Genomic DNA, 19656 nt, shown 5'->3' with positions numbered 1-19656 from the left:
TATATTATTTTATATACATTCACATTGATCACCTACTGCCTTCTTATATGAGCTAATAGAAATACAAACAAATACAAACAATTTTCCCAATATGATTTAGAAGAAGAGGAAAAAAGATGCACACTAAACTCTCTCTCTCTCTCTCTGTGTGTGTGTGTGAATGTGTGCATGAGTGAAAAGCCTTTACCTTTTTACTGTTTTAGGGTTCAGTTTAGTCTTTTCTAAGTCAAAGACTTTTTTTATTTTGTGAATGAATTATTATTATCTCATTATGTATATTATATAGTTCTAAATATAAAGTTTTATTAAAATCGTTTTGTCTTGTACAATTTAAAGTCTCTCCAAAAGGTGGCAAAATAAGGGCAATTTAAAATCATCATAATTTTAATATCATCATAAGTCATAATCTATATTAGTATACAACATTTCCTCTTTTTGTGATTTTCTGAAACATCACGAACTATTTGGTTTGCCATTAAATTTAGTGGTTCTACAAAGGAATTAGGAACAGACTTGTTGGGCGTCTTGTGAAAATGGACGTAACGAACGCATGAATGAATGAAGTCGTTTTGTTTGTTTATCTAGCAGAGAGACGCACACGCGTTTACAAGCAAATAGAAAGCGAATCTTTTTAATCTGTGTGTCGTCATTTTATTATGCATTTCCTTATGTATCATTTACCCCACTACATTGGTCATACTGTTTTTTTTACAGTTTTCAGAATTAACCCCGAAATTTCAATACGTTAATGCAATGTATCGGCCAGTAGTTTCAATGGTGACGTACCTTCGGTCGGTGACCACTCCCATCTTTTAGGTACCGCTCATTTTGATTGGTCTTTGGATACACCCACTACCGCGTTTAAGCCCGATAGCACCATAGATATGTATGTATAGATATGTACATCTATGGATAGCACCGCCTCCCCGCCGACATTCCGCGATATTTCATTGGATGCGAGTGGTCTTAATTTGCATACGCGACCGGATTGGTCAGAACGACCGTCCGTCATTAGGCATCTGTACTCACAGCAGTTCACATATAGAGCGTGCTGGTGTGTCATCGTGGTGAAGAGACGCAGCAATACGCGGTGAGTAATGTCGGCCTTGTTACTTGATGTCAGGACTGCTATAGAGAGGATGAAGGCGGACGCGGATAACCTCTGACCGTGGCATCCTACATGCTTTGACTAAAGTCTGCCCATTGTCAACATGGCAGAGCAATGGACCGCAGTGCCCACTTCTAATATGGCGGCGCTGAACCGGGCTAGCTCATTGACTGTTATATTCTTAATTGTCAGCAGTTGTTTGATCAGTAGCATTGATGGCAAAGACGCGCCAGAAGAGACTGTCATCATTGGCCTCCGGCTCGAGGACACCGACGAGGTGTCGTTTATGGACAGAGGCTTTTTGCGCGTCAGCGAGCGCTCTCGTGCCAGGTTAAGGCTCTATGGGCAAAACATCAACAACGAGACGTGGTCCAAACTCGCCTTTACGGAACACAGCATCGGCACCGCACCCGCGGAGAGCCAGAGCCCCGGAGACGCACCTGCCTCGCATCACTGCGGCATCCGATCCTCCGATATCATCATCCTTCCTAACGTGGAGGTAAACAGAAAGACATCTGGGATTATTGAAATAGAGGTGAAACCTCTGCGAAAAACTGAGAAGAGCAAAGTGTATTACCTGTGCATTGCCACCGCCACACCTGGCGCGCAGGACGCGTGGTCCGAGAGCACCTGGATCTATCACGAGGGGCATGACACTAAAGTGATCGTGGTAGAGGAGAAGAAGTTCCTGCTGCCTTTCTGGCTGCAGGTGATTTTTATTGCCATGTTGTTGTGTTTGTCCGGCATGTTCAGCGGGCTGAATCTGGGACTGATGGCGCTGGATCCAATGGAGCTCCGGATTGTCCAGAACTGCGGGACTGAGAAGGAGAAGAATTACGCGAAGAAGATCGAGCCAGTCCGAAGCCAAGGAAACTACCTTCTGTGCTCTTTGCTTCTGGGAAATGTCTTGGTCAATACTACTTTGACTATCCTGCTCGATGACATCGCAGTATCAGGGCTGATCGCTGTAGTGGTGTCCACTATAGGGATCGTGATTTTTGGGGAAATCGTGCCACAAGCAATCTGCTCCAGGCATGGGCTCGCCGTGGGCGCAAACACAATACTCCTGACTAAATTCTTTATGATCCTCACTTTCCCTGCATCATATCCCGTCAGTAAACTCCTGGACCACGTGCTGGGGCAGGAGATCGGCACGGTGTACAACAGGGAGAAGCTTCTGGAGATGCTCAGGGTGACAGATCCGTATAATGACCTGGTGAAAGAGGAGCTCAACATCATCCAGGGCGCTCTGGAGCTCAGGACTAAAACTGTGGAGGATGTCATGACGCCTTTGCGAGATTGCTTCATGATCGCCGCTGATGCCATCCTGGACTTCAACACCATGTCTGAGATCATGGAGAGCGGCTACACGCGGATACCTGTGTGTGAAGGCGAGAGATGTCATATTGTGGACCTGCTGTTTGTCAAGGACTTGGCCTTTGTGGATCCAGATGACTGCACGCCGTTGAAAACCATCACCAAGTTCTACAGCCACCCTCTGCATTTTGTCTTCAATGATACGAAGCTGGATGCCATGCTCGAGGAGTTTAAAAAAGGTAGGCTAAGTTGTATACAGTGCATTATTTTTAAAGCTACACCTTCAGTTGTTGAGGAATTCGGCTATATAATAATACAAGTATGCTTGAAGACTTAAAAAAAAACAAAGTTATATACAGTTGCGTTGTTTAATTGTTGAAGAATTCACCTGTATAAGAGGTGGGGAGTATAAAAGTGGTAAAGTTATAGATCATTTTCTTGCTTTTTGAATAATATAGTTATTATAATAAAATCATATCTTCATCATGTGTAAATATTCGTTTCAACAGCATTTTCAAACTTTCAGTAACCACTGAACCAAAGTTAGAAAGTTACAGTCGCTAGCAAACAGAAGTCACATTCTCCTGATGAGGTAACCATAGCAACAGTACGCCGCTCCAACTGGCTGCACGTCGAATAAAACATCGAAAAATTATCCCAGCGTTACTATTTATCGCTTTGTTACCACTGGTATTTGTTCTTTATTTAATATGTCATAACTATATTAAAAAGTGAACTTGCACAACATTTGTGAGTAAAGCATTTCAAAATAATTTTCGTATTATTTCTAACTGCTTCACTAATTATCTGTTTAGCATGTTATACTGTGGTAATGTTAGTTAATATTTAGCTAATGAAAGTTTTTATAAATCCTTGCAGAGAAAATTTCCCCCCAGGGCTTTGGGGGTGCTTGTGTCAGTAAAGATTTTAAGCATTGCTCTAAAGTAACATACAAAACAGACTCCATTAATATTCTATTAATATTATTATTGGATGTAATGTAAAATGTTGTAATGGTACCTCTGTTCTCTCTGAGGTGTGGGGTTCAATGAAGACAATTCAAGAAGAGTGAATTAAACTTCACCGTCAGTGATGCAAACGGTCTCTGGCTCAGATATAACATTGATCTCTGGAGCAGAGTTCAGGAAAGGCCATATCCACTGCTAACTTAGACTTACATATAACCCAAGTTTTTATTTTACAACAAGAGCAACAAAGCTGTGTTTTATGATTGCTGTTTAGGGAATCATTCCTTTCAACAGGCACTAAATAATCATTCTGGCTTGTAATTTTCACTCGGTGCCCTGAGCAATCAGAACATGATGTCTGAACCAGTGAGTTATTTTATGACAGAAATACCAAACAACAATATGAGTGGGTTAAGTTATGCCATTTCGTTCTGTAAGAATGCAGTTGTAACATATGTATTTAAATGGGTAAATTATATAGTTTTAGTTAAAATGTCTTAATCAGTTTAGTAGTTTCAAAACAGAAACTACTTGTTTCAAAGTAGAAACCAGTTTGGGTTGAAGTATTCTGCGTTCGATGGTAATTTACAAACACGCTGTCACTCAGTTGCGGACGCAGACCATAGTAGGACCGTGGCCCAACATTCCACAAATTGTGGCTGAACAGGAAATGGACTTAACCAGATTTGGGCAACAATTGAGGTATGTGTAGTACAGTGTCGAGCTTGAGTCCATCAACAAAGCCTGTCTTAGAAGCCCCTACATCTCCTGTGTAAAGGACGCCATATCACCCACATAAGCCTTTCTCTCCCTGTCTTTGTTGTGACTCGGCATAGCTTTCAAACTGTGTTTACTCAACACAAAAGTAGTGATATGCTGTTATGGTGAAAGCATATTGTCACCTGATGTGTCAAAGGACAAGTGACCATTAAGCTGCTGGTCTCCGATGGGTCTATATCTATATTATCTATAACCTTATTCAAGGTTCCTCTTGGATGTTATGCATCTGTACTGTTTGTTAAACTTTTATTTTCCAGGTTTTTGGATATTTATTTCTGGCTGTTGTAACATTTTGTACTCCGCCGTTTATTTTTATGTTTATTTTATTATCTTTATTGCTCGATTTCAGGTTGTTCATACGTCCAGCATGAATCTAGGGGTATAAGCAGACGCAACAAAACAACAAATAATTTAAAGAGTGATAGTCGGAGTCCTGTCACAGCACCACAAATTACCATAAAGGTTTTTATTTGACAGCTCATGGAACAAATACAAAAGGTATATTAAAAAGAAATAAAAGGGAAGCAATAATTTCAGGAGAGGGCATGGCCAAAATAACAAACAAAACAATCTAACTAGATAATTTAAGCCACTAACTAACCTAACAAAGAAAAGAAAAATAACAACAGGTTTGTATCCTAACTCCCTTCCTGGCCCCAAAACAGGAGAAAACAGGATTCAACAAAAATGGCACCCACCTCCCTACAACTGCCAAATAAACCAAACAATATTAAACAAGTTTGTAAGCAACAGGCTGGGCAAGACAAAGACAGTGCTCTGGAGAAAGCGCTTGGGGGAACATTTTCTCAAACTTTGGTAGTTGCTGCTGTGCTTTTATGCTGGCTCACTCTTAACTGGTAAGCAGCTGCAGCTGGGGGCAATCAGCTACCTGCCAGACAGATTGAGTAGGAGGAGCCAAAGGGTCCTATATATAAGGCTATACCTTATAGCAAGAACAAACTCTTGGAGAATCAGAGACCATCTCATTAATCTCTGGTTTGAGTTTGCCATATGAGACAGAAAGTTGTTTGTTATGAAAGCAACTTTGATAGTGGCTTTTTACTCTTGGCTTTTCTAGTTTTATAAAACGACTCTTCACAGGAATGAGAGGTATTTGCATTCAAAATGTTGTGGAGTTGTAATGCTTAATCCTGTAAGCAGGGTCAGGAATTCACAGGGTTAATTAATGTTTATGTTGACAAAACAAAGCACATTTGGCAGACTTAAACATAAATCATGTCGTAAACAAGATGAAGCCACTTGTTTCCAGTAAAAACTCTTTTAAGAATTATGCGTTGTTGTTACAGCTGAGCAGTAAACTGATACGGGAAAAAGGAGGGAAAGGTCTGGATCTAAATTATACCTTTATTTATACATTTGTTATATATTATATTACGAATATTATTTTATAAAGTATATCACATTATGAATAATATACACTGCTGCTCAAAAATTAGAAGTTACTAAGATTTATTTTATTTTTTTTATATTTTTTTTAAAGAAATTACTACCGTTATTCACCAAGGATGCATTAAATTGATCAAGTGACTGTGAAGTAGGCTGTCAAATAAATTCTGTTCTTTTGAACTTTCTATTCATCAAAGAATCCCAAAAAAGAAAAAATTACATGGATGCATGAAAAAAAAAGCTCAGCAAAATTGAGAAAGTAATGTTTCATGATTTCTGAAAGATAATATGACACTGACTACTTGACTGGAGTAAGCAAAATTAATCAATAAAAAAATAGATTTTTAAATTAAGCAATATCTAATTTCATTTAGTTTATATTCAGTTTTTCTTACAAAAACATTCAACTACAAATATCCTATTCTGTAGCACATATATCAATGTTAATAATATAGGTTGTAATGAATGCTTAAATGTACCATCAGTAGTTCCCTATCGATACTTCACTCGTACTGCGTCTGCTAAGATGCTATGGGAAAAAGTCATTTTTTCTCTTGAACTGGAGCCTTTTTCAGTAATGCAGTGTAACTGCTTGGCCATTGGTTCTTGCAGTACACTTTAAAAATGAACCAATGGCTCGGCAGCGGTGCTGCACGAACCTATGGCCACAAAGCCCGCCAGAATGGGCGGGGCCATATAAGCGGGCACTTAGCCATAGGATTCAGATTTCTTCTCCTTCAGCGACGATGATGTTCTACGCTGATCTCTGCTAACTGAAGAGCCTGCTCGCCATTGACACGTCTCGCAGTGGAATAGCGATCTCTCTGCTCAGCTGATTCGGCGCCTTTCCTGCCTCCTTCAGTGCCGCACAGCAGTGGTCCAGCTTCCCCTGCCACCATCCGGCGAGCCTTATAAAAAGCAAATTTCTAAGAGCAAATTTTCACGGCGTTGTTTCAAATGCGGTACGTGCAGGTCTCCCCTGCACGTCGATGGAGGCCACCATGAGTGCGTTCCCTGCTTGGATGGATTGTTCCCACTGTGAGAACATGAGTCTCGCCTCTCTGTGCTCGCGGATAGATTTCTTTTCAGAAAGCAACTCCGCCCCTCGCGCCCTCCCGTTTTCTTCCTCCCTGGAGCCTGTGAGGAAAAAACAGCGGGGCAGAGGATCGTAGCGCTCGGATGCAAGTGAGCTCACATCGGCTCAAGTCCTCCATCCTTCGCTCTCTCCACACAGAGAGGCTTCCCCTGTCCTCTTCACCCAGCATAACCAGCGTCCCTCTGTCAGTGCGAGCGATCTGGTCTCGTTCGGTGGGAGTGATGGCGAGCTGCTGGATGACAGCATGTCATTAGCAGCCTCGGACGCAGAGGAGCTGTCAGGCTCGACTGCTGACCCCGCCCCCCTGTCGTCATCTGAGCCCAGCGACTTTAAGCCTGGGATGGATGACAAATTCCTCCGTGTCCTCTCGAAAGCCGTCGAGGAGCTGGGATTGGAGTGGTCTCCACCGAAGGAGCCCTCCCTCAGCCATCTGGATGAGTGGTTCCTGCCAGGGTGCCGTCAAGCCCCTCGTCAGCGATCCTCTCCTTTTTTTCCCAGAGGTCCATGATGAGCTTACCAGGTCTTGGCGCGCCCCATACTCTGCACGTCTCCGTACTTCCGCTTCAACCACCCTCACTTCGGTGAACGGCGCTGAAGATAAGGGGTACGAGAAGCTGCCTCTGCTGGATGAGTCAGTGGCCGCGCATCTCTGCCTGCCCACTGCTATCGGCTGGAAGCCAAAGGCTGCCCATCTGTCCAAGCCGTGTAGGACGACTTCAGCCCTCGCTGGGCAAGTGGCCTCGGCACTCCATTCAATGGCGGTCTTACAGGTCAAACTCCTTGCCAGCACAGACGAGTTTGGCCCAGACCCAGCAATGCTCAGGGAGCTGAGAAGCGCAACGGACATGGCTTTGCGCACCACCAAAGCAACGGCTCAGGCTATAGGGCGTTCCATGGCCAGGCTGGTGGTGCTCGAGTGCCACTTATGGCTGACCTTGACGGAAATCAATGACGCGGACAACGTTCCCTTCCTTGATGCTACGGTCTCCCCCACCGGTCTGTTTGGGCCAGCGGTCGAAGGCTTTGCTGAGTGTTTCATGGTGCCCCAATAGTCATCCCAAGCCATGCGACACTTCCTGCCAAAATGCTCTAGCTCTGCAGCTGCTTCTAGTCACCCCAAGTCTGCGCCCGCGAAGCCGAAACTGAGGCATGGTTATATACCTAAGGTGCTCTCTACTCCATTCAGGGCACAGGTCATTACACTCTCTGCGATTCCTCCCTCAGAAGAGGACCAGGAGTTGAATTTACTCTGCCCCGTCAGGGCGCTGAAAGTTTACATCAAGCGTTCCGCCCCGTTTAGGCAGTCTGAATAGCTCTTTGTTTGCTTCGGTGGCCACGCTAAAGGGCATCCGGTCACAAAGCAGAGACTTTCTAAGTGGATGGTTGACACTATTATGCTAGCCTACTCTTCCTTGGGCCTGCAATGCCTCTTTGGAGTACGCGCCAATTCAACTAGAGGCGTTGCCCCTTTGTCCCTTAGCGGCGTGTCCATTGCGGAAATCCCTTTTTTTGTAATCGATCTATGAGTATGTCATGATCTATAGTATCGAATGCAGCACTAAGATCAAGTAAAACTAGCAATGAGACACAGCCTTGGTCTGACGCAAGAAGTATGTCATTTGTAATTTTAACAAGTGCAGTTTCTGTGCTATGGTGGGGCCTGAAACCTGACTGAAATTCTTCATAGAGATAATTTTTTTGCAGGAAGGAGCACAATTGAGCAGACAACTTTTTCTAAAATTTTAGACATAAAAGGAAGATTTGAGATGGGTCTGTAATTAGCCAGTTCACTAGGATCTAGTTTAGAGGACTTACTTTAGACCTTTAGAAGACTTACTTGTGCGCTCTCGGCCCTCATGGGTGCCGGGGCTGTGCAAGTCTTCTGGAACGATCATTCAGGCCGGGTGGGACCTCTGTGAGCTTAGCCTGTTCACCTTGGGAGGTGTTTACTGTTCTTGTCTCCTTGGGCCCTGAGGTGCCTGGGGCAAGGTTACACATGTAGTCGTTCCTCTGCTATAGCATAGCGTGATTGTATTGGTTCCCATAGCATCTTAGCAGATGCAGTACGAGTGAAGTATCGATAGGGAACATACTCCGTTACAAACGTAACCTAGGTTCCCTGAGATACGGGAACGAGTACTGCTTTGCTAGCCATGCTATGCAGCTGCACGGTGCGTTCCAAACGGGATATATCGCCCTCCGAAGGGCACTTCGGAATGAAAACAATCATAGCCGCCATATTGAAGGGTCGTTCCAAACCGCAGTGCTCAAAACTGGCCACTTCAAAGGGCCCTTCGGAATGAAGGATTTCGAAGGGTACAACTGATGGACACTTCAGGCTCCCATGATCCTTTGCGCAGATTCTTTGCATGATGACGGCGCCTCCATGTGGGCACGTGATGATGACGCAGAAGGGCACTTCAAGAAACCGTTGTTTGGTCCCCTACACCCTTCAACCCTTCGAAGCTCTTACTCCGGAGGGTAAACCCTTTGAAGGGATTAGGGCATAGGGATGAGCCCTTCCGAATGGAACGCAGGGTCAGTCGTCGCTTTAGTCGAAGTAACCTGAATCCTATGGCAAAGTGCCCGCTTATTTAGCTAGATGGCCCCGCCCATTCTGGCGGGGCTTTGGCGGGCTTCGTGGCCATAGGTTCGTGCAGCACCGCTGCTGAGCCATTGGTTAATTTAAAATATATATTTTTTTGCTGTGCAGTTACACTGTGCTATTGAAAAAGGCTTCCGTTCAAGAGTAAAAATTACTTTTTCCCATAGCATCTTAGCAGACGCAGTACTCGTTCCCGTATCTCTGGGAACTGAGGTTACGTTTGTGACAGAGTACGATTTCATTGTTGCCAGATTTATTCGAAATTCTCATGTAATTATATCAGTTAAATGAGCATTTTGGGCATCGAAGGTCTTCTAGGTATAGATAGTCATGTGTTTTTTTTTTACAATTTAATTAAAGTATAGATGTTTATGAGCACTGAAGTTTTCAGTATGTTGGGAAGCTTTAAAGGGATAGTACACCCAAAAATGAAAATGTGATGTTTATCTGCTTACCCCCAGGGAATCCAAGATGTAGGTGACTTTTTCTTCAGTAAAACACAAACAAAGATTTTTAACACAAACATTGATGTGTAAAGACACCAGAACGATCGGTCTGTGCAAGAAACTGAACCGCATTTATATAATTTTTTACCTCTGATTCACGCAATGTCCAAACTGTTCGAACTGTCCTGAGCAGTGGCACGTCCTCCTGAGTGCGTTCTCAACAGCAGGCACGTGAGACACTTATAAGTCTGCGATCCGCCATAAAGCAAGAAGAAGAAGAAGATGTCTCACGTGCCTGCTGTTGAGAATGCGCCGCCGCTCAGGACAGTTCGAAGTAGTGATGCAAAGTCCGATTCATTTCCGCGAACCGGTTATTTTCGGACAGATCGGCTCGTTGAACCGGTTCAAAAAGCCGATTCATCCGTTCCTGACATCATCAAGCAATAATGTCTCTACGCATTTCTTTTCCAACAACTCAGTGCCATGTTGTACCAATGAAAAATTCAAATAAGTCATTTGTGTCAACGCATATTGAAACATTCAAAAATAAAGTTCTTTGTGTGAAAGCATATTGCTGATTATTGCCATATAATTCACTTAAGTTAATGGTGTTTGTGGTCACAGTTTCATTCGCGGATCCTCAGATAAGACTGACTGAGCAATATTGACTAGCCTACAACTTGGATAAGATTCCTAAAATTTTCGCACCTGCAGCACACATTACAGACATTGATGCACAAACGCGGATATGTTCTACATGTCTACAGTATAAAGAATGAATAAACCAGTCTTATAAACTCCTTGATTTCGCTTAAGCAACTTTAAATATAATATGCATGCACAATAAACTATTGTAAAATTTATTTACATCACTCGACAGAAAGGTTTTTGCCAGTTTTAATAAAATGTAAATTAATAACAGTCATAATAAACAAGCATATTTCCAGTACGCGCCTCAGGCTTGCACAGTATCGTCAACTCACTCATCAGAATCTTCGGTAATCCTCGGCAAACTTCGACAGTTGGTTGAACTGGCTCATTCGGTTCTTTTTGAGTTGGACGTGCTACTTCGGCTGTGCGTCCTGCATCATCAACCCGGAACTAAAGTTCGATTCAGTTTGATTTGTGAACCGGCTCAACCGGTTACTTCCTGAGAACCACCTCAAAAGAACGATTCGTTCAAGAACCTAACATCACTAGTTCGGACATTGCGTGAATCAGAGGTAAAAAACGATATAAATACTGCAACGGTTTGTGTTAAAAATCTTCGTTTGTGGTCTACTGAAGAAACAAAGTCACCTACATCTTGGATGCCCTGGGGGTAAGCAGATAAACATCAAATTTTCATTTTTGGGTGAACTATCCCTTTAATATCTTGACATGTGACTTTAATCTAAGTGAGACTAACATAGAGGTCTGAAGAGAAGATTTGTAATTGAATACAAGCTAATGTTAATGATATTTTGTGTTGGAAATAACTGTGCATGCACTATTATACAGTTTATGATGCTGTTAGTCATAGGCCAGCCACAGGGGAGAAGAACTGGGGGAGAATTTACTGCACTGAAATTTCCATTTCCGGGGTGAAATATTTAGTCTTTTCCTTGGGAACCTAAAGTCATTTTACTGTTTTAAAAAGTGCTATATAAAAAGGCACATCAGCCTTGATAAGTGCCTACAACATTTGTAAGATGTTCCAGTAAAGCATCACAGACATGCCACCCACAGTCCCATTGGCTATTTATAGGGAAATTCCATTATGGAAAATATCTAAGGAAAAACCTCATTCCATAAATAAGGTGGGAATGTACAAAATGTGTCTTTGTGTTCACTTGATCTCAAATGTTTTAATATACGGCCTTTCTAGAAAGCATTCCATCAATCCATCTTGGATTTTTTTCCCTCGAAAAGAATGCTTTATGCTCGACAGCTATGTCTTGAGCATTGAAAGGAAGTGCCTTATTCTTACATGCCAGAGGTCATATTTTTATGCCTTGGGAAGTGTGGGAGAATTGTACGCTCTCTCTGGCTATAGACTACATGTACGTACTGTTTTCAACTATGATAATAATAATAAAGAAGAAATCGCCAAATCAGCTTATTAGATTGATTTCTGAAGGATCATGTTACACTGAAGACTGGAGCAATGGCTGCTGAAAATTCAGTGTTGCCATCACAGGAATAAATGACAGTATAGCATATATTAAAACCGTAATTTATTATTTTAAATGTAATAATATTTAGCAATATTACAGTTTCTACTGTATTTTTGATAAAAAATGCAAGATAATTCTGAACACAAGTGCATCAGAACTCATAAACACTAGAAATGTGAAAGAACATTTATTTGAATAATACACTTCAAAATATCTTCTCAAAGTGGTCAAAATTAAACAGTCTCAGACTTTTTATTATTTGCTGTTAAAGCCTCTGTGACACTTTGTGGGCCTTTCTTGGAAACTCAAAGCAATGGCTCTTCTTCTCTAGATTCTTTGGATATAGGACCTACTTGTGTTCTCAGTTTGGCTGTAACTAGACTGAACCAATGAAAGATCATTTATTGCGTCTTATTTAATTCATGTGTTGAGGAGTGACTGTCTAAAGATCAGATAGATCAGGGTTGAGAGATGTGGACCTGGACTAATAATCTTATTTTCCCACTGATTTCAAGTCATGCTGGTTTTAAATGAAAACAAACTTATATTTCCCCAGACCAGTATTGGTGCTTACTGAATCCAACAGGCATGAAATAGGCCCGCACATCCCTTTGAGCAAGCACAGGGTAAAGTAAGATTGGTCAGTCATTAACTCGGGTCTCTCTGCCACCCAGTAGTTTTTTAAAGAAACCGCTGCTTCTTTTTTGCTGCTGTATACTGGTATTTATGGAAAAGTTTTATACGGACACCCTACATAATGGATTGCTACACTGCCACGCCAGTGAGAGCATTGCCCAAGTGGAATGGAAACTTCATTTCATATCTAATATTAGCTCTGGCTCCGGAAAAATTCCTTTTAAATGATCACTAGCTGAGAAACAGGAAAATCATTTTCTTTAACGTTTTGGTTGACAGTGCTGGGCAGGATTTTTTTAAGCAGCTTATCAAGGAGGTCCTGGGAAAACAGATGTGGAACCACGAGAGATTTGCTAAGAAAACGCGATGGATCGTTGTCTGACTGTTTCCAAGAACCTTATGTTTGAACAGTCACAACTGTCAAATAATAACTCTCTCGTGGTTCTTAGTAAGCATGCGTGACATATTGTAATCATAAACCAACAGAACTGTGATTCTGTGGGGTTTAGTGCATTTATGGTTGTTTAGGGTACAGGGGGACCACCATGTCCGAAATGATCTTGAGAGATACCTCATAAACTTATAGTGTAACTGTATGTTTGTTTTTTGTCGTGGCAGGTAAATCCCATCTGGCCATTGTCCAAAGAGTGAATAATGAAGGAGAGGGAGACCCATTCTATGAGGTTCTGGGCATCGTCACGCTAGAAGACGTCATTGAGGAAATCATCAAATCTGAGATTCTTGATGAGACTGACTTGTACAGTGAGTACCATTTACATTTACAAGTCTGGCACATGCTATTATCCAAATACATGAGTCTATTCTATTCTATTCTATTCAACCTATGGGTGATTGACTTGCGCTCATGAATTTTTTTCCAAAATATATAGTTTATACATACAGTGAATTGAATGCACTTCTTCTAAGATGAGCAAGTTTTTAATTTAATTACTTTTTTTTTTGCTTTTTTTTTGCTTTTTTTTTTTTTTTATATATTTTTAAGGGGGGTCAGGGTCAAAAATTTCAACAAGTCTCTAAAAATATCAGACATTTGTTTCACCTAATATCTATTTATGAATAATTCATGATAATTTTATTAAAAATACTTTACATTGATTTATTTTTGTAAATGTATTTTTTATTTTTGTTTTAAGATGTATACCCTCGCATGTATTCAAGGTAATTCTATTGATGGTTACACCACATTATGTATTATTTAGATTCATTCAATTGAAACTTTTCTTAAAAATAGAATTAAGAATGTTCAAAACCATATAAATCAAAATGAATACAAAAGACTACCTAATTTGAGAACCTGGATTTTAAACTAAATTTCAAAGAGATTTTTCAGTTCTTTAATGGAATGTAAGTTAACCATCTAACCATGTCATCTTTTTATTCCCAAATGAAAGCTGACAACAAGACGAAAAAGAGGATAGCTCACAGAGAGAGGAAACAGGACTTCTCTGCTTTCAAACCCACAGATAATGAGTTGAGCGTGAAAATATCACCACAGCTTCTTCTGGCCGCACTGCGTTTCCTGGCAACTGGTACTGATGTCCAGCATGTAACTACATGTGTCTTTTTTTTTTTATTAAGAATGCAATCACAAACTTGTAAAGCATTCTTAACCCTATCTTTTTTTTCACCCCAGAGGTGGAGTCATTCAGTACGGCTCAAATGTCAGAGAAAATCCTCCTACGCTTGCTGAAACATCCTAACGTCATCCAGGAGCTCAAATATGATGACAAGAACAAGAAAATGTCAGAGCACTACCTCTTTCACCGCAACAAGCCTGTGGACTACTTCATCCTCATCTTGCAGGTATGAGTTCTGATTGAAAACACAGGATTGAAATCTCGAAGCTCTGTTCCAAAACCTAGAGAGCTGCCTACCTAGACAGCATATTATAGCAAAAGCTGTTGCAAAGGGTTGGACTCCTTATTTTGAACAAATTTAATTCAAACACTTTACTGACTTTTATCTCAAATACTTGTAACTGTTGGCTCACAGGGGAAGGTGGAGGTTGAGGCTGGAAAGGAGGGGATGAAGTTTGAAGCTGGTGCCTTCTCTTTTTATGGAGTGCTGGCTTTAACCTCTTCACCAGGTCTGAATGATGGATTTTCTCACTTCTTGCACCCCCCCCCCCCTAAATGTCAGGATTTTTATGAAAATAACTGATGATTTTATGAAATGTACGATATTTGGTCATGAAAGAAAGAATCTCATCTCTGATGTTTTTACACTCTTTCGTATGGTTGATTTCTTCATTTTATACAACTCTTTCTACCAAATCATGCATAATGTTGTTGTTTGCTCTCAGATTTATTACACATGCTTCTGACTCTCTTTAATCAATCACATTATGTAAATGCAAATGATTACTCTTTTGATTCTTGATGGAATTCTGTGTAAATCTTATTTTCTTCCCCATGATTTCCTTTTGTCTTTCTCTTCTTTTCCCTTTATTTCTCCCTCGCTTCCTCTTGCTCTACAGTTCCTCTCTCCTTGTCTCGAACCTTTGTTGTGAGCAGGGCAGAATCGCTGGCAGGATCTCCAGGTACCGCACTCGTTTCTTCACCCCTTTTCATTCCTTCCATTGAATCCTCTCTTTCACATTAGAATCTGAAGATTGGAATGTTGCATTAAGAGTTTTCCCTGTTCAAGGTCCTCATTTTCTTTGACAAAGTAACTGTCAGTGGTCTGATAATGGTCATGGGAGCCTATAAGCAATGATCTGATTAACTGTTTTCAAAATTGATAATAATAAGAAATGTTTCTTCAGCACCAAATCAGCATATTATAATGATTTCTAAAGGATCATGTGAAACTGAAGACTGGGGTAATGGCTGCTAAATATTTGTTGTCACAAGAATAAATTGTTTTAAAATATATTAAATTAGAAAAAGGTTATTTTAAATTGTAATAATATTTAACAATATATTAATGTATTTAACAATATATTACAATATTAGTTAAAAAAAATTTTATCTGATACATGCAGTCTTGGTGACTTCTTTCAAAAACATAAAAACAATCTTACCAACCTAAACGTTTTTAATGCTATTGTACAAACCATTTGTTGTTTGATAAAAAAATGTTCATATGAAGCAAATTGGTTGTGTATATTTTTCTAAATTGAAAAAATCCACACGGTTAGATATTTGACCCTGGGATTATATAGTATACATTCCAGTGTAATGGCTGTTGGACTGCTTCCCTACAGACACCCTTTGAACTTTAAATTGTAATAATATTTAACAATATATTAATGTATTTAACAATATATTACAATATTAGTTAAAAAAAAATTGAAAAAATCCACACGGTTAGATATTTGACCCTGGGATTATATAGTATACATTCCAGTGTAATGGCTGTTGGACTGCTTCCCTACAGACACCCTTTGAACGGTTTCTTTAAGAAGTGGAGAACCTAATCTTATTTTGATGAAAAACTCTTCACCTTGCGTTACGTGTGAGTTATTAAGCAGATGTTCTAATCTTAATTGTCACTTTCTGGTGAAGTTTGTAAACGTGTAAAAAGGGAATGGATTATATCCATTGTTTTATCAGCAAAACAAAAGGTAGTGCCAAAAGAGGTTTAGAAGTCATTTGTTAATGGTTGTTTTTCCTTATTTATGTTCATTATTTGGCTGTGTAAGCAAATCCTTGCTGGATTTCTAGCAGAGGAAGATCTAAGTCATGTTAAATGGCTGCTACATCACAATTTGGATCGTAAATAAATGAAGCTCAACTTTTGTGTTTAAAGAATTCCACAGCACGGTTCATGAGAAGAGACGGGGCATCCAAAATGAATGGAACATCAGACAAGAATCTTTTGTTTCATTTGTTTACATCACAGCAGCTGACCACTGACCTGCATGTTACCCTTTATTTGCTATACAGAAAATAAGTCACCTCCACGACCGTTCGGACTCAACCACTCGGACTCCCTGAACAGGAGTGACCGGCTGGAGGCGGTCACTCCCACGCTGGGCAGCAGCAACAACCAGCTCAACTCCTTCCTGCAGGTCTACGTGCCAGACTACTCCGTGAGAGCCGCCTCTGACCTGCTCTACATCAAGGTCTGAACGCTGCTGAGAATTTATATTGCACTTCTGAACTCAAACTGGTTTGCTTGAAATGCATGGAATTACTGAAAGTTGCAGTTTGACTTGTAAATTCCTGTCTGACCACAGTCATGTTAATACTGAAAATAATTTTGTTTTCACATTAAGCAGAAGCTCAAATTAAGGGCATCATGCAGCTTTCTGAAATATAAAAACAGCTATATTTTCCTGAATAAAGTCTAATTTATACTGTGTGATAATATTATACAGTGTAATATTATACATTTCCAAAAGAAATAACTGGCCTTTATATTGTCATTGCACTAGAACAGAGATTCCAAAAAACTGTGTGTTTGGGTTTGTAAGTTGATGAAAAGCTAAGAATCAATTAAATCTTAAAAATAAATAAATACATTTAAAATAAAACACTTAAAAAGATGAAATATTGTATTAGTGTACTTGCATATCTTGTGACAATTAACTGACATCAGAGAACCTGTGAACATGCAGTTTTGTGATATATTATATGTACTTGTATAAGTAAATATTTCACATGAGACGGGTTTGTTTAGAGAATCCCTGTACTAGAGCTAAGCAAATGATTAAAATATTTTCTGGAAATTATTTACTTGGTATTAACAACTGAAAGATTTCTGAACAAATGTCATAAGAACCTAGGAACAGATTTAGTTTTTTATTTCTTACTGTTAAAAATTAAACCTGTTAATAGAATCAAATAATGATATGAAAATAAAACAACAATGATTCATCTATCTGTTTTTGTCTTTAGAAAGCTGAAACTAACAATTAAATTTGGTAGATGTGTTAAAAATTATAGTTACACATATTTGATATTTTCATTTAACATGTTAACTTACACAACCCATTAAAAAAACTAAAAAGTCTGAAGTTTCCTTGAAACGACTTGCAGCCATAATTTAGTGACTATATAGTTCAGCGCTTTTGAAATCCACTTGACTCAAAAAAATCGAAATCTGAAAATATCGGTGTGAATTTCCATGATGCTTCTATTCAAAGCAACTTAAAATTATATAAAAATACAACCGCATGTGATTAATTACAGATATTAGCAGCACCACATTACAAAAATCCAAAATAGACCAGTATAACTATGTCTCGTTAATTCTTCTTCTTCCTCTCTGTCAGGTGACCCGCCAGCAATATCAGAACGCCCTTATGGCATCTCGCATGGACAAGACGCCCCAGTCCACAGACAGCGAGTTCACCAAGATCGAGCTGACCTTCACAGAGCATCAGGATGGACCGTTGGACGAGTCGGCCACTCTTTTGACCACCAACGCACACAAACCCAACCACACCGCTCACAATGACGGGGGAATTTAACCACCCTCTGCAAAGAGAGATGGCAAAAGAGCGCAAACGACTCCGTTAGCCTCTCCCTTGTCACGTACTGAGCGAGAGGCCTTCTCATACACTGGGCAGCTTCACTTCCTCTCATCACGGTCGATTTCAAAGGGGAACGTACGCAAAGACTACAATGTGAAGGGCCGCATATCCCACAATGCATGCACTAATGACCTTAACACCTTTTGTAGGCAGCGGATCAGTCAGGGACCACCACATAATTCTCACTCGCTCATTCGATCGAGGACGGACACACTTGAAATACACACTTTCACTTCGAAGGAGCAAGGTGACGACCCACACCACACCTTGATCAGACACGATACCAGAAGGACAAAGAAATAACGGTGCCTTTAGACAGCGCTCGGTTACTGTCAACAAAGGAGGCCCCCGAGGGGCCCGGGCCACACGGAGGTCTTGTAAATCTTCCATTTGACCCAGGAAGCCTGAGCAGATGCAGCCACAGATGAGATCTCAGTGACCGGGAGGCTTGTAAACATGGACATCAATATCCCCAAGCCCTTCAAGAAAAGCCAGAATACATCTCAGCCTATCAGAAGAGGCCTCACGACCAAAGACATTTGACATAGGCAGGATAAAACAGGCGGCATAATTGTGGGTCCTTTGCGAGAATTTGTTACAAAAACAGCAGCCTCGGACACGACACGCATAAGCAGGCAAAATGGTGTTTGTCTGGACTGTGCCAAATAACACCGCCAACGATTTCAGCGATTTCTCCTGCCCAGGTTAACTTCACGTGCAGATGTGCTACGTACAGCATTCGCAGTACAAAGAAATCAAATGTGTTTACATATAAGGGCCTTTTTCATCTATATAGAGAGAGAGAAAGAGAGATTTTTTACGTCAATCTTGATTGTGCTGAGGTACAGCATCACCTATTTTAAGGTGAATAGAGTATACGTCTCATGACTGGTTCCATTTTTACGTAAGTCGGACCACTCTTTATTAATGATACGTTTTTGGTTTTCAGTGCTTTTGTTGTAATCACGTAACTCTTAATTTTTAAAAGAAACATTTTGTATGTCACAACTACCTTTCTTCAGATAGTTGCTAGCTGCATTTAGGACCTCAAAGACACTATTTAAGGAACTTACACTGTAACTTATATCTTATCTTCCAGATTCCACTATTGCGCTTTTATCTTATTATTTTTTGAAAAGCTATTCATGTAGGACTCAATGTCATGGGATTGTAAAAGAGGTACTTGATGATTTACTGAATTTAAAACCGATAAAAAAGGAAAATAATTCAGCATTAATGTATTTATTTGGTTTAGGATTACATTAACGCTCTTGTTACAAAGGGGAACGAATCTCTGGCTGATGTTTTTATCCGCTGACTGTTTGTTTTAGTTTTTTATCAGAACCTCCTGAGACGCTCCTGTCAGATGCGTAAAGCCGCTGGATATCAGGACATTCACATCTCAAGTGTTTATGTAGCAACCTCTCAGTGCAATAGTGCAACAGCTATGCAGGGACAATCATGACCAATTAATGTGCTCACAGGTAGGACAAAATATCCTAAAGTAAACTAGCAGAATTTAATGTAATGAGACTGAGAGGTAGAGTAAGTCTGTTCAATTAACACAACTACTGTTAAGGGGCTTGAGATGTGAAATAGTGATTGTTGAACACTAACAAAGGCTTCGGTCAGCATTC

General features: G+C 40.4%; 1 protein-coding gene across 2 annotated transcripts; it reads left to right on the top strand.

Moving 5' to 3' along the window:
• The first annotated feature begins 1023 nt into the window (after window positions 1-1023).
• On the top strand, window positions 1024-19648 carry LOC107588659 (metal transporter CNNM2-like). Of its 2 annotated transcripts, XM_016276854.1 has the most exons (8): window positions 1024-2664; window positions 13138-13281; window positions 13932-14069; window positions 14174-14343; window positions 14533-14626; window positions 15017-15079; window positions 16428-16606; window positions 17759-19648. In XM_016276854.1, exons 1-8 carry the CDS (start codon window positions 1212-1214, stop codon window positions 17954-17956), a joined length of 2439 nt encoding a protein of 812 aa, XP_016132340.1. In that variant the 5' UTR covers window positions 1024-1211; the 3' UTR covers window positions 17957-19648. The 2 variants fall into 2 exon arrangements, with proteins under 2 accessions (XP_016132340.1, XP_016132341.1); XM_016276855.1 differs by lacking the exon at window positions 15017-15079.
• Window positions 19649-19656: the final 8 nt, after the last annotated feature.

The sequence above is a fragment of the Sinocyclocheilus grahami genome, unplaced genomic scaffold (genome assembly GCF_001515645.1).
Source record: "Sinocyclocheilus grahami isolate Dianchi unplaced genomic scaffold, SAMN03320097.WGS_v1.1 scaffold106.1, whole genome shotgun sequence".
Taxonomy (NCBI): Eukaryota; Metazoa; Chordata; class Actinopteri; order Cypriniformes; family Cyprinidae; genus Sinocyclocheilus; species Sinocyclocheilus grahami.
This window is presented reverse-complemented; position numbering and strand designations above follow the sequence as displayed.